The 16,186-nt window shown below is 42.1% G+C and overlaps 1 protein-coding gene across 3 annotated transcripts in view; it reads left to right on the forward strand.

The window, feature by feature from the left end:
* CYFIP1 (cytoplasmic FMR1 interacting protein 1) overlaps window positions 1-16,186 on the forward strand; it is a 122,272-nt gene that overhangs the window by 90,109 nt on the left and 15,977 nt on the right. For all 3 annotated transcript variants that reach the window (XM_075916231.2, XM_075916234.2, XM_075916221.2), the window contains exons 24-25: window positions 1,016-1,159; window positions 7,158-7,248. In XM_075916231.2, the coding sequence (XP_075772346.1) occupies window positions 1,016-1,159; window positions 7,158-7,248 (235 nt within the window). The remainder of the gene's footprint in view (window positions 1-1,015; window positions 1,160-7,157; window positions 7,249-16,186) is intronic.

Below are 16,186 nucleotides of genomic sequence, written 5' to 3' on the forward strand. Positions count from 1 at the left end.
TAATTAGCCCAAAGGTTTACAAAAGCTCCACATTAATCACAAGATTTAAAACAAAAGTTTTGATTAATAGAGTGATTAAAACTGCAATTAAACAATAATTGACTACCAGTTTAAATTCAGCCTGGAAGTATGCCCTCTGGAATGGTGGTTGAAGCATGGTGTGGCATGCAAATGTTTCACGTATCTAGCATATAAATACAGTACCTTGCAACTAAGGATATAACATCCCATTTAATTGATTAACCAGTTACGTGTGAAGTTTAACTGGTTAACAAATGGGGGGGAGGCACAATTGGGCTGGAGCAGCCCTCTGCCCATGGTAGGCAGGGAGCTGCTTCAGCCCCCATTGGTTAACCAGAACCTGTAAACATCACCCATTAAGGGTGATGCCTACTGGTTAACCTTTCATATCCCTAGTGCAGCCCCAGCTACAACAGTGCCATTCAAACATCTGTTCTCACTTTCCGGTGACATTATCTCCTGTAAATGTGTGGTTTTTCCTGTCTATGTGAAGAAGAAGCAGGACTGAGTGGCCTTGGAGGCTCTAATGTTTTACATTGTTTTCTTTTTGAGAGCAGTTCTGTAAAAAAAAATCTACATTTGTAAATTGCACTTTCATGATAAGGGAATTGCACTATGGTACTTGTAAGAGTTGACTTGAAAAATATTTTTTTGTTAATTTTTTTTACAGGGCAGATATTTGCAATAAAATAATATAAAATGAGCATTGCACACTGTTCTGTATTGTAACCGAAACTTACATTTGAAAATATATTTTAAAAAGTATAATGTACATTGGTATTCTCTTTTGTTTAACAGTGCAATTAAAACTATTTTTTTTAAAACTTAGTTCATTTGTTTTGGGGTAATTGCATGAGTTAATGGCAATTGAGAGCCCTACTTAAAAATATTTCACAAAAAGTAATGCACGTTGTATCCAATGAGAGATTGTTATGAAAATTCAGTGAATAGAGTTATTTCTGTTATTAATACTACTTTTTTTTCTTCCCATCAGGCTTTGAATTTGGCATATTCTAGCATTTATAGCAACTACAGGAACTTTGTTGGTCCCCCTCACTTTAAAGTAATTTGCAGGCTGCTTGGATACCAGGGCATTGCTGTGGTAATGGAAGAATTACTGAAAGTGGTCAAAAGCCTGGTATGTTACCAAACTTTGTGTCCCTTTATTTTTCTCACGGATTGCTTCTAATGAAGGGGAAATGTTTTATGTTCAGTGGAAAGTACATCTACATATAAGTATGATTCATTTAGCTTATGAAAGGTGTTTACATAACACATTTACAAAATGTGTTTACAAAATGATAAGAAATACTATATATAAGAAGTTGTATTGTATAAGATCTGCATGGAAGCATAAGCCTAAACTATTAACTTTTCTCTGACTTTTATGACCTTGCCATTAGTTCACTAAACTAAAAATTGCTGTTAACTTTCAATTACAGTAAAGGACCTTAAAAAAAAGATGATGATGATACTCCTGAGGGAATTCTATACTCTCTCACCCCCCCCCCCCAAAATCTGAGCACAATATTTTAAAATTCTGCAAAGTTCTGCATATCTTATTTGTCAACAAATAAATGTAGAGACTCCATCATGGCAGTTGTAGCCCAGGCCACTGGCTGCAAGGAAGTGGGAAATCGCCATGCAGCACCCCATTGTTGAAGAGCTTTGGGGACAAGAAGTGGGTGGAGGAGTGTGGAGCTTCCTGGAACTATGGGGAATGCTTCTGGGGTTGGGTCTGATCCAGTCCCAGCCACTTCTTGCAGGGAAAGAAGTCCTATCCATCCCAGTCCAGCTAGGACTAGCAGCTGAGCCCAGTGCAGGGGAGGAGACATGGATTGTGGGGCATCTCCAGACCTACTCCTATCCCTTCCTCCTCACAGTGATGAGTCACCTGTGCTTCTGGAGATGGGAGCATGACTGCAGTTTTGGCTTCCTTTTTTTCCCCCTGTCATACGTCATTTTTCTGTGAGAAAGCAAAAAAAATCTGCAGGGAACATGAATTTTGTATGCATGCAGTGGCACAGAATTCCCCCAGAATAAAACAAGGGAAGATGTAGAACTTAGGATTACTTGATTCCCAGTGTGTGTTTTGTTATACTTTCTGTATGAACTTAGGTGAGTCACTTCATCTGTCTGTGTCCATTTCCCATTTATAAAAGGGATGAGGTAATAGCTCTTTATTGTCTCACATAGGTGTTCTGGGGATCAACATTGTGACACTTTACCTTCATATTTTTTACGCAAATAAATTTTTGAATATGTATGACCAATTTTGCATAGAGTATATTTGAGTTAAGTAACTTACGTTCAAGAGCCTTTGAACCCCTGAATGTGTTTTTTCTATTTGTGCACATGTATCATTTTTGTATGTGAAGTTAGAAATATGAAGTGTAAACCTGTTTATTAATCTAGAATTTATACTAAGAGCCATTAGTGGTACTAAGGGGCTTAATAGCCCAGTGCTCAAGACAATGATCTGTAAATGGCTGTTTTTCCTGTAAGCCTACACTGTGGTTGGTCCTACAAAGACATGTGACCATGCCACCTGGTGCTGGAATTCATCTTGAATCTAGTATTCTTCCATGGGGATGTGGAGAGAAAACAAAAGCCTTAGGAAATTCTGTTTAAAGAATGGGAAGCAATCATTGTCATCTTCAGCTGGCCTTGGAAATGTCCACCCCACCCTAAGAAGGTACACATGAAGAAACCTGAAAGCAAAGTACTCTTAAGACACAAGGAACTGTTACACCCAGACCAGAGAAAAGGTCAGCTCTGTCTTGAAGGATTTTACCTGGAATAAGGAGCAGGGTGAGAATTATGATCTGTAACGATCTCACCTAGTGTAGTGGAATTAGCTGGTGTGTTTTGTTTATTTTGGCTTGGTAATGTATTTTGATCTGTCTGTTTGTTAAGCCCAGTGGAGAGTCTGGGATGTATTCAGTTAGATGTCTATTAGTGATGCTTCAAACTACAGAAGATTTGTTTTTTCAAATAGTTTTAGATTATGCCTGATACTTACAGGGTAAAATTTAGATCTCTTCAGAGGGACTGAGCTAATTTGAACCAAATGAAGGATGTGCTAGATAAGTGGGTCAGAGGGAAAAGAGTTACAGGCTTTGAAGGAATGTGTGATTTGGTTGTTCTGTTTCTGTTAAAAGGTCCTTGATTCAAAACATGAGGTAAAGCTGCTTTAATGTCATCTTTATGCATACTGTAACATCTTGTTTTGGGAAGTTGGAAATTATTGAGGGAAGATAACTCTGGTTGAGATTATCCATGTAGCTTAGGGAATTTAGACACACGTTTAGCATTAGTTTCAATGAAAGATTGTGTCTGTCCCCTCAATTTCAGGTGGGGAACCTTTTTTTTTTTTTTTTTAAATCACAGGCCATTGACCCACAGCAAAAATCAGTCATGGAGCCACCCACAAGTAAAAAGCAAGAATCTGATTCAAACCCCCTAGTCCAACCGCATTTGTCCCTATGCCAGAGGCCTGAACTCTCCCCTCACTGCAGTTACTGGTCCTAAACTCCACCCTAGGCTAATCCCCCACCCCCAGAGGAGTGCCAGGTGGGCCAACAACATGTAACTGCAGCCCCAGCTAGAGCACAAAAGGTCTGGATGAGCTGCATGCTGTGTGGCCAAAATTGCGGGGGGGCAGGAGAGGGACATTGGACAGGACAGAGCATAGACAGGTCCACATCTGGCTGTTTGGGAAGGCACAGCCTCTCCTGAGCCTATGAGGCGGTCCACCCATGGATGGGCCACATGAAATTAAGCAATGGGCTGGAGCTAACCCATGTGATGATGCATGTTTCGCTCCCCTGCCCTAGATCTACCATTGAAACTAATGGGAAGTATGTTTGTAAAATCCTTAATACTGTTTCAAATATCTCCACTTCTCTCTTTAGGAGGAGTGTTTTTAGATAATCCTGTGTGGAGTGAGAGCATTGCAGAGTCTGGACAGTTGTGTATAACAAATGAAGCACAGATGTTCTCGCTAAATTCACTCCAACTTAGTTGTGTTCTGGTTTCTTTGTTTTGTTTTGTTTACACATTTGAGCAACAGCTGAAATCTTTTCTGTCGTCCTTTTTTTTCAGGGCTTTCAGTAATCCCGTTATTGCCTCCTGACCAAATATTAGATAACAAAAGGAAGGTTTAAACTTTAAGACTGATCAAGCAGTGCATAGTACCAAGCTTGTTTAGACTAGTATTCAGACCATATGTCAGAGGAGTTATCCACACAACCTTCTAAATCTTCAGAGATGGCCTACAGTGCAACTGGGAGGGGTTTGCTTGCTATTGGGCATGGAGAAGCATAAAGCCAGGAGTTCTGTACAGATGTAACTTGCATTTTATAGGCATATGGAAAGAATTTGCAGGTGTCTTTTACTTTTTCCATACTACATCTACCACCATAATATTTTGGTCTCTTCCTCCTGCCTCATCAAGCTCACAACCTAAAATAACCTATTGATTTTATTGGAGCAATTGGAAATAGGCAAGGGATTGATATAGGATGTAAAAAAAAAAAAAGAGAGAGAGGGGAAAGGAAAGGAGGAAATGTTTTTAGAAGAACTCTTATTTAGTTTGTTTTGCATTTATTTGGCTAATTCATTGATAGGATTTTTGTTCTCCAATTTTTCATGCAATGCTTGAGTGCAGTAAAGTGATAGCGGGGAGCCCCCCAAGTAGAAATTTGGCAGATTGGCATTTTGTTTACAGAAGTTTCTGAATGCATGGGGGGGATTTTTAAACTTAAAAAAAGGTCTTGATCTCACTCACCCTTTCTGCTCCTCTGATAAATGTCAACTGTAACCAGTCCAGTAGGTAATTGTATTATTAAGACTCTGTCCTCATAATTAACATTTTATTTCTCCTATTAGTCACTTATAATATCTTCCCAAAATGTGAAACACGAACTCGTGATTAAGCAGGGATGATACCTGCTGAGAGGACCTTGCAAAGGACAGACAGAAGTTAGGGGAAAGGTCAAAAATGTGTCTTGACATGTCAGCTTGATTCACTGAAGGCAGCATGTTAGTGATGGATCTCTAAGAGGGACTTAAACGTGAAAAAAGCAGGTTGCTGTGGTTGAGCTCAGACAGGTCACACCAGTAAGTGAGGGACACATAGAAGAAATGTGTGGGAAGTTCACAGGCAAGCAGACAAGACTGAAGACCGGGAGTTAGGATATGCCGGTTTTCATCACGGGAGGATAAGTAGGGTCAAAGTTCCCCTGAGCCAATGACTTATTGGGCTAACACAGTTGAGACATGTCAGTTTCAAAGTCAGTGGCATACAGGGAAGTGATGTGGCCACCATCACGTTGACTGCCTTTGACTATCCCAATCCTATGGATCAGTTACCCATTTTGTGGCTGGGTGAACTGGACGTGGCTTTTCTGTATGAGACTCAAACCCATGGCTTTCATCAGTGTAGGTGAATGCCTTAACCACATAGCAACCACATCTCCAAATAGGGTGGGATAGGCTTTTGAAGATCAGAAGCTTTAAACCTGATGCAGTAGCAGAAGGAAAGTTTTGATGAGGGGAGTGATATGATCTGGTCACGTACAAAAGATGATATTCGTGGCTGCATTTTGTTTGGATGGCCGGGGCAAAGTAGAAAATGTTGCACTAAGCAAGGTGGGAGAGAATACTTTTACACCCCAGTGGAGTGCTTTTCATCATTACCTCTCAAAGTGTTTCATAGTCTTTAATATATTTATTCTCACAAAACCCCTGTGAGGTAGGGAAGTGCTATTAGCCTCTCTTTAGCTCCCCCATCCACAAAGTGGGGTTAAGTGGCTGCTGAAGGTCACAACAGAATTCTGTGTCGAAGCCAGGAATTGTGCCCAAGTCCTCCACGGCTGGTGTTATAACCACTGAACCGTCCTTCCCGTTGCTGAGAGCCTGAATGAGGGATTTGGCTGTGGTGGTGGAAAGAAAAGGATAGATCTCAGAGATGTGGAGGAAGAAGAAACAGTGAGATTCAGGTTATGGCCTTGAGGGTGTTGGGCAAGAGAAGGGGGGTGGGACCCCAGAAGAACCACCAAATTGGTGATGTTGACAGCTATGGAGAGTGGGTAAGTGGAGAAACTTTGGAGGGAAAGATGGAAAAGTTTGGTTTTGGCCAAATTAGGCTGAGAAGATATCCAAGAAGAGATATTAAGTGACAAGCTGGGATGTGGGGTTGGATGGGAGGAGAGAGCTGAGTACTGAATGGCTATGTGCTAATGTAATTAAAGACAGCACCACAGTACATATGCACCAGGGGGTCCAAATTAATGTTCATGGGGTATCTTTAATTCTGGCATTTCCTAACTTGTTTGATTTGCAACCCTAATAAATAAATAAATGAATGAATAATCTAATTTTCATATATGTTTTGAGACTTTGCTTCCTAGATGAGATTTGTTTGTCAGCATTGGCTATTGTGCTATTGCCACTGTAACATACACTGAGAGTGATTAATTGGTTAATAATGCACATTTGTTTATAGTGTGCTCAGATATGAAGTCCTCTCATCATTTGGTCATAGAATCAAACAACATTTTTTTGGATGCCTTTTCTAAGTAAAAAATTAGCAATACAGTGAAGGGAAAAAATGTGTTAGGGAAGTGTCATGTTTATCTTTGGTACCTATGACCAGTTGCATTTTAACACATTTGTACAGCCTGGATGTTTAGGCCCTGAACCTGCAAACCCTCATATACATGAATAGTCACAGGAAAGGTCAGTGGAATTACATGCATGAATAGAATTATGTATGTACGTAAGGATCAGGATCACTAGCAGGATCGGTGTTATGTACTTTCACCCAATTCAGTTGTTCTTCATGATTTGTTTGGGGTTTTTGGTCAAAAACTGTGAAATGGTAAGTGATAGTCACTCAAAGTGTTTGATAGAATGCTGTACTTTAAAAAAAAGCCTGTCATGAAGCTATAACAATAGTATTTTTTTTTAAATCTGTTTCTCTAAAATCAAAAACATTATAGGTTGGACTATAGGGTATGCAGAGTTAAGAAACACACGACTTTAGAGCGTATTCAATTCATATGTAAAATGAGTTGTATAAATGTCATTGTTCAGCAACAACAATATGATTTTTCATGTCTGTCTTCCCTCAGTTGCAGGGCACGATTCTTCAGTATGTGAAGACATTGATGGAAGTGATGCCTAAAATCTGTAGATTACCTAGACATGAATATGGCTCTCCAGGTAGGTTTACCTTTCATGTTTGCTAGAATTCCCTGCCAGGCAATCTCAGATACTAGTTTTGTACACTGTATTAGACAATCATTGGAAGAGTGAGTGAGTGCAAACTGGGATATAGTTCTGCAGCATAATTAAGTTTAAGATCTGCTCCGGGCATCTTAGCCATTTAATGAGTCAGTTGCATCCAGAGAGCAATCTACTTTGGATACTGAATGCTACAAAAGAGAAAATTAATTGCTAATGAGTACTTATCATACTATTAATGCCAGTTTTGAAATGGCTTTCTTATCCCTAGACATCCGTCTTCCACAGCTTCTAACCACACAAATGAATCCTTCTATTTGCTCCCCAACTTTTGAGCATTCTTTTATTTTTCCTGTGTTAGGTTTATGAAACTGGAATGATTTTGCTCCCCACAGCATATTTGACTCATTGAAAAGGCTGAACCAAATCAAGGATTTGCAAAGTGTTCCCTTCCTGTGTATCTCTCTGGAGCATATAAATGGATGAGTCATATCAATTAACCACTATACAGATTTTGAAGAGTTGAGCTGTCCTTTGTGCCTGGACTAGTGTTACCCGCACAAAATACTCACACACTGTAGGGGCACCCATACTCCCCCATTCCTAAGGCTCAGGTGTAACCTTTCCATTGTAGGCACCCACCCTTACCCTTCTTCAGGCTTAGGTGTAACCTTACCTCTGTGGGTTTGCAGGGTCTTTTACCAGTGAAAGAGCCTTGCACAGTAATATCCTACTTAGTCTCTATTAACAGTCATCAAAAAGAGATGAACACGCCAGACATACCATGCTCACTGTTCCCAATGAGACAGATGACCGTGTCTAGATGGTCTGTCAGGATCAATCCATCTGGAGGACTCTAGTTTCAGCACAGTGTCACTGGTACAGAGTTGAGATCTAGCAGCTCTGATCTTGGAACTGTGTCCTGGAGTTGGTTCCCAAAGAATTTCCTTTTGGGCCCCAGTTTATATAGTGAAACCTGAGTCATAGAATCCTAGGAAGAGACCACAGAAGGTCATTGAGTCCAACCCCCTGCTAAAAGCAGGACCAGTTCCAACTAAATAATCCCAGCCAGGGCTTTGTCAAGCAGGGACTTAAAAACCTCTAGGGATGGAGATTCCACCACCTCCCTAGGTAACCCATTCCAGTGCTTCACCATCCTCCTGGTGAAATAGTTTCTCTTTATATCCAACCTAGAGTCCTGCTTTAGCTATTCCTTAACCAATTATTTTAGTATAATTTTACTAACCAATCGTAACATACTGTAACAGAATTACCTAACCCAGTTTTTCCCAACCTTCTTTTATAAAGTACCCCTTAAAAAATTGTAAGTACCCCCAGTACCTACAGTTTTCATACACACACAAACATTTTCTGACATTGCAACACATTTGTTTAAACAACTTAATTGTATCTGGGCTGCGATGAAATTCTTGGGTGTTTTTGATATAAAGTGGAAGGTTCGGGAATGTGGCCAGCCCTGGAGAGGTGCAGAAACAGGCAACCCTGTACTGAATGTCTTTTAACTTATATTAAAATGCTTTTAACTATAACTATTTAACAGTGTTTACAGGCGTGGGCGCCAAATAACTATTAACAGGAACAGTAAACAGAATGCAGTGTAATAGAGGAAAATACCCTGAGGTTTTTCCAAGTCCCAGTAATTATCAACAACAACCCAGGGATTTTTAACAGTTATATTTACATTAATTTCACTCATAAGGTCTAACATCTATCTAACTCCTAACAGTACTATTCACAACCCTCTAACTAACTTACTCCTTAACACTATTATTTAACAAACCTCTAACTAACATCAGACAGCAGTACTCACACTTATCTAAAAAACAAGGGACAACAGAGACAGTAGCATATTCGTTATTCATTACGCTTTGCGGAAGATTCAGTTGATTTGGTGAGCGGGAGGAGGACCTCAGGTGATCAGCCTTTGGAACCTGGCTCGTGTTCTGCCTCCCAAATTTTTGGGAACCCTCAACTGGATGCAGGAGGGGAAGCTGTTTTATAGAGAGCAAGAGCTTTCCCACGCTTCGCTGTGATAAGCATAGCAGATTCTGTCTGTCTAGTGACAGGACTGAGGGGGAAGTGGAGGAGGTGAGATGGCTCTTGGCCGGCCCGAGCTTTGCATGACCCTTACCTGTCTGGTTTTTTACTTCTGCTTTTTACTGATCTTAAGTCACATAGTGCAGGATTTTTGGTTTGAGGGGAAGGTAATCTTTGGGCTAGGAAGGCTATGCGCATAAGGCCTGGCCAGAAAAGAGCCTGCTTTTACAGGTGTAAAGAGTACAAAAATAATAAAGCGCTGTAAAACTTTTTAAAAAATCAGTTTTCTCCAAATTTCAGTTGTGTTGATGTATTCCCCCCCCCCCCCAGACTTCTCTTGAGTACCCTTAAGGGTAGGCACTCGACCCCCTAAGGTTGAGAAACTCTGACCTAACCAATCAGACCCCGCCACCTTAGTTGATTTACACCTAGCAAAATTAATTATACAGCCGACAGAAACAATTAAAAATCAGACAGAGATCATACAGACAATAGGAAAGTGAGGACATCATCAAAGAATGAAAATTCCATAACCTCAGCTATTGATAAACAGTTTCTTGCCAGTTGAAATGTTCACTAAGTTTTCTTTACCCATTTTAAGATCTATTTCTTTATCTGGTGATACTGGGTGCCATTAAGACAGGGTCTCCTTCTTAACAGCCTGGTGTGACACTACTGTAATGCAATTTAGATAGAATGTGAGTATGTGACTCCAAGCTTTACAGCTAATGGCTGCTGCTCTTCAATCTGGCTGCAGAGGAAGGCTTCAGGCCTTCCAATATGGCCATAGAAAAACCATATTGTTGCACTAGGAATAAACAATAAGTGCTGCCATACATAGAGTCACGGAGGCCATTCTGTGGGGAAAGCCTGCATAAGGATTAGGAAGATGAATTTCACCTTGGTGAGGTTCCTTCAGAAGATTCTTAGGGGGGTAGAGGGTCCCTCCTGCCCTGGGGAATGAACATCAGGAAAGAAGTGACCTGGGATCCTTGGATAAATCTGCTCAGGACTCCTCTGAGGACTTTTTTTAGAGCAAAAGTAAAGCTCATTTGCATAGAAGACCGCTGACTTCTTATGGAGCTAAACTTTCTCAAACCTCAGCACGTTCCAAGTGCTATGTGTGTTTCTTTAACCTGGTCATCAATAATAAAAAAAACATAGCATAGTGAATATTTAGAAAAAATAACATGTCATCTTCTCTTTGGGGGCAGAGAAGGAGAAACCTTGAATAGCAGATGATAGTTATGTCTCTAAGGCCACGTCTTTACTTACCAGGAAGCTCAAATCAAGATACACAACTCCAGTAATGTTAATTGAATAGCACAAGTCAACGTACCTTGATTCAATCTTTGGTACCGTCGCCTCAGCAGGAGGTTGATGGGAGAAACACTCCCATCGACTTCCTTTACTCCTCAGGAGGAGCAGGTGGACTGGTGCCAACGGGGGGCCCTCATTGTTCGATTTAGTGCGAGGGTGGAGAACCTTTTCTGGGTCGGAGGCCACTGACCCACAGGAAAATCAGTCGGGGACCACACACAAAAAATAACCAAAACAAAAAACCAAAATCTATCCTCACCGACATGGCCCATGACTGAGGAAAAGACATGTCCCACATTCACCTCTCACACCAGAGCCTAGGGGGACACAGCCTAGTAGATTTTGTGTGCTCCAGCCCCATTGTGGGGCAGCAGGACATCTGGAGTGCCAGTGTGCGCTTCCCAATGCTGTGGTGGGGCCAAGCCTCGGGGGCTGGATCCAGGCAAGCCGGGGGTTGCATCCAGCCCCCGCACTTAAAGTTCCCCACCCCTGACTAGACCTGCTAAATTGAATGCCAGAAGATCAATCTTCAGAGCACCGATCCACAGATAAGTATAGATGTGGCCTTAGTGTGCTACAGGGTGATGCTCGGAAAGGACAGGTGATAGGTGTGATACAAGAAACCCAATAGAAAACCTGTGTGGAGACTAAGGAAGTCCACCTTACTCCCTACGCGACTCTTTCACCAGACTTTGCTTCCTCTAGAACCAGACTTTGATGATCTCTGTTGGCTATTACCCCAGCCCTTCTGTTTGTGGCTGGTGAAGTGAGTGGAAATCTTAGTGTGACAAGGGGGAACCAGTGTTGTTGTCTGTGGGGAGAAAATGTTGCAGACAGTTGCCATTCCTCTCCAGCCTGTAAAACAGCTCTTCTTCCTCTCTCTGTCCTGCACAGGTCCAACCCAGCAGATTGAGAGGGGAGGGATGCATGTCGTGCTATATAGTCACTGCTCTGTCCTCTCCCTTCTGTGCCATCCTGATCACCCACACACCAGCACTCAGCACAAGTACTTTAAACAAATGGGCAGCCAGGGCTCACCAAGCAGCGGTGAGCCCCGCTTGCCAACTGCGCGGTTCTGCGCTCTACTCATGCACAGATTGCTCTGCGCCGGCTCTTCCGGGTTGTAATCTACTTGCCACGCGCAAGCAGATTACATTATTTGTTGAGCCCTGTGGGCAGCTATAATAGTTACAAGCAATGGGCCCCACTGAAGATATTCAGTTGCTATTTTAGTTCTCTGGTACAAACTCATTCATACATCACTCTCATTGTCTCAGCTGCTAGCCACAAAGACCAAAGCTACTGCTCTGATCCAAAGCTTTAATGCATAAGGATCTGAGCTGGCTTAATGTACTGAATCTATTTCCCTGTTCTCGTCTGCATTCGAATAGCCATCATTCTCTATCGGAGCACACTTAGTAAGCCCCTAATTACATGACACAGCTCAGGGTTTTCATTATGAATGTTTTATTGGACTCCATTAATTCTATGGGACCTGAGCAATTCCAATCATGTCTGTTCTTGAGGATTTTAATGACTAAAAAGAACAGAGCATGGACATAGGGACAGCTGAGTTCAAAAGGCATTCCTTACCAAAGATTTCGTTGCCATAGAAACAGTCCTTAAGTGGTGTGCAATTTACTCATCTTGTATTTTAGAGAAATATTTTTATAACTACATTAAACTGAAGCGGGAGGTTTGGGAAGGGAGGGGGGTGAGGGGGAGACTGCAGCAGCTCAAGTACTTCAAGGAACACTGTCCTGTAAATATTTAAGTGCATTTTATTTATCTGTTTGTCATCCTGGAAATATAATTGTCCCCTATTTATTTACTTTTCTGTTACTAATTTCTTCTATTGTTTGAAGATGACTACCGTTGTTTTTGATCATCTAGTCCCTGACATACTAAAATGTCCTTGGGAATCAGAAAAATCTTGCTTATGTCAGTACTGCTGTGGTAATAGATCTATTTGTGCTACTACTGGAGAGCTAGCAGAGGGGAAGATTCAAAGAAAGGAGGGCAGGGAGACAGAGACTATCAAAATATAAACTGAGAGAGGGGGATAGATAGCTGTGTTGAATTATTTCATAAATTAAATTACTACCCTGGGGACTACACTGGAGTATTTTTTTTAAGTAGGTCAAATCTTGTGACCTAAAGTTTGAAAATGTGTATGAAAATGGAGTCAGGGAGGCAAAAACTGGCATAGGACAACATATGACCCCAAAGAAGTACTGAACCAAGCTGAAACCATTTTTATCCTCTAAAATATGTGGGAATGTTTTACCCCAGGTGAAATCTCTCCCACAGAAATTTGGGGATTTGCCTCTTGGCAAAAAAGAAAGTGCTCAGAGTGCACATGAACTGGAGTTCCAGGATATAGCAAAAGGGCTTTGATAGCAACTGGTTCTTTGGGCCTTTTTAATAAAATGAAGGCAGTGGAAGTAGGAGCTCTGTGAGGAGGAAGCTCACTGGAAGCCAGCTGAAGTTAGACAGGAAGAAAGTATGTTATAGGTTACTCTGGAGATTCTCCTTTGGGGAGGGGGTTTGCAAGGAGGCAGTAGTTCACAAAGGACATGTATAGAATCCTAGAACTGGAAGGGACCTCAAGAGGTCCAGTCCCCTGTCCTCATGGGAGGACCAAGCACGGTTTAGATAATCCCTGATAGATGTCTATCCGACCTGCTCTTAAATATCTCCAGTGATGGAGACTCTACAACCTTCCTAGGCAATTTATTCCAGTGTTTAACCACCCTGACAGGTAGGAAGTTTTTCCTAATGTCCAACCTAAACCTCTCTTGCTGCAATTTAAGCCCCTTGCTTCTTGTCTTATCATCAGAGGCCAAGGAGAACAGTTTTCCCCGCCTCCTCCCTGTGACACTGGGCTAGATGGACCTTTGGTCTGACCCAGTATCGCCATTCTTCTTATGACACCCTTTTAGGTACTTGAAAACTGCTATCATAAGAGCGTACCGGGGAGGGGATGTATATCGAAGGTAGGCAGGAGAAAGCAGGGAACTATTGCGGTTGGGAAGAAGGAAGGGAAGGCTACTTAGAAAGGTCTGATAGCAAAATGAAGCTTTCTCTACTCTCAAGTGTTTAGTGTTCGAAATTTCATTGCAGAAAGAATTTCAGTGAGGTATTTTGAAAGCTGATTGCTTTGGAAATGGCCTTCAAATCTCTATACTGTACTTCCTGGGTGAGGGGAAATATTCTAATTCTTTGTCAGAAAATGAGGCTGAAATTGAAACAGCATTTTCATCACATAAAACACAGAATGACCTTGGCTAGGCAATAAATAGTCTACAAGATACAAAAGATAAAAAAGCATAATTTTTGCTCAGTGAATACAATAACCAGTGGGCGTAATGCATGTAGGTCCTGATGGTTCAAAAACAAATACATGTGCTTAACCTTATGGACTGAATATAATCCAACTGAAGTCAGTGGGACTCAAAGTACAAAGTTATACGTGTGTGTGTGTTTCTTCGCGTGGTCAGGCCATAGTTTGTATTAAAAGTTCTGAGAGAGAACATAAAATTAAAGGTTAAGCCATAGTACCTTGCTTCTTAGGAGGCATTTTATAAGAAGCATTAGCAGAGATTTCATTTCATAATAATAACCCAGCAGTCACTCTGCATAAAATCACAGAGCCTGGTTCAGTTCTTTGAAAGAATAAATGTCATTAGTCTGTACTTTAAACTTATGTAGCAAATTTTGTGTTTTTAGACCTTTGGGACATAATTGATCAGAGCTTTTAGATATGAACTAGGATAGTTTCATAGAAAAGGAAAGGTAGTCTTAAATGGAGAAACCTACGCAGTTTTAAATTGCCTATGTTGACTTAATTCAAGTGCTAATTAATTTAGAAAGCCAGACCACATCACTGGAATGTCACATCTGCCATGTGACCTCTTTTGAGTTAGGATTTAGGAAGCAGAGATGGGGCCTAATCCTTTGTTAATCCTCTGCATTTACGAAATACATTCTATATCGAACAAGCTTTGTTTCTGATGAGAGCAGTGTAAGTCAGCTGCAGAGGTTATATTTATGAATAACATTAAATATTTCCTTACTACTTCAGCCTTGTACAAATGAAAGGATTTAATTAAAATTATAGTTAGCCTGGGAAAAAACCCTAAGTTTATTTATCTTGGGGATTGTACATATTCAGTTCATTTAATAACTTACAGATGCACCTACTGCATTTATGTTAACAAATAACAGTGGAGAGAAGGAATGCTGCAGACAAAGAAATAAGGACTCTTTGGTGATTTGACTTATTGTAAAGGCTCCTAGAAAGGTTTCCTGCTTCTTTTGCTGTATTGCTTATCTGTCACAAAAGCAACATATGTGCTTCTTATGATATGGTCAGATGCAAGGATATTAAATGGTGGTTACATAACTAATCGTATAGTTGATACAGTTTGTATCAACTTTACAATTAGTCAATAGGACTGCTCTGCAGAGCTGCAGCGGAGGTAGCTCCAGGAGCCGGCTTGAGTCCGCTCTGGGAGTCACTCATGTTGTGGCTCTGCATTTTAAACGTAGCAAGAGCCGCCAGTGCAAGCTGGGACTGCTTGGTCCCAGCTTGCACTGAGTCCAGCAGCCCCTGTCCTCAGACAGCCTTGGCTGCCGCGAACAGGGGCTGCTGCCGGAGCAGCCTCTGTTCCTGGTGGATAAGGCTGGCTGCTGCAAACAAAGGCTGCTTCGGAACCAGCCCCTATTCATGGCAGCTAAGGCTTTGCAGCAGTCTCCTGTATCCTCCCCCAAGGCAGGGGCACCGCAGGGAGCATGGGGTGAGCGGGACTCAAGCAGTCACCACTTGCCCCATGTTCGTACTATGGCACTTCAACCTTTGAAATGTAGTAAGAGTCTTGGGGGCCGAAGCTGGAGTGAGCAGAACTGCTTCCATCCCTGCTTGCGCCATTTCCCCCATGGCGCCTCTGCCTCCCCTTCCCCCCATGGAGACAGTGCTGAGGGAAACTGGCTTTTAAGCTGGCTCCCCCCCAACACTAGCTCCTGCTCTCCCCCCTTTAGTGCATCTAAACCTAAAATCTAGTTCGAATTAGCATTTTGCTAATTCGAACTAGCATGTCCACATTGAGTGGACCCTGAACCGAGGTTAAGGATGGCCGGAAGCAGTGCCGGCAGGGCATCAGATTAGGACTTAGAGCGTGGAGCTGCTGTCTCAGGCTAGCCGAGGGCTGTGCTTAAAGGGACCCGACCCCCACCCCGGACAGACAGTTCTCGGGGTGCCCCGCTTGCAAAGCAGTCCTGGCTTGGAGTGCCCTGAGTGCCCACACTCGGCACATCACAGCACTCGGCCATCAGACCGGCTGCACTTGCTGCAGGCTGCCATCTGGGGAGAGGAGGCAATTGGGGGGCTGCAGGAGAGCTTCCACCCCCAGAAGCCCGCTGAGCCAGCCCAGTCCTCCCCATCGGGGGGGCGTACCCCATTCCTTCCTCACCTCCTTCCACTTACCCCTTCCTAGCCCCCCTTTCCTGATGTACAAAATAAAGGACACGTGTGTTCAAA

The sequence above is a fragment of the Pelodiscus sinensis genome, chromosome 1 (assembly GCF_052426305.1).
Source record: "Pelodiscus sinensis isolate ZL-2025 chromosome 1, ASM5242630v1, whole genome shotgun sequence".
Classification (NCBI taxonomy): Eukaryota; Metazoa; Chordata; order Testudines; family Trionychidae; genus Pelodiscus; species Pelodiscus sinensis.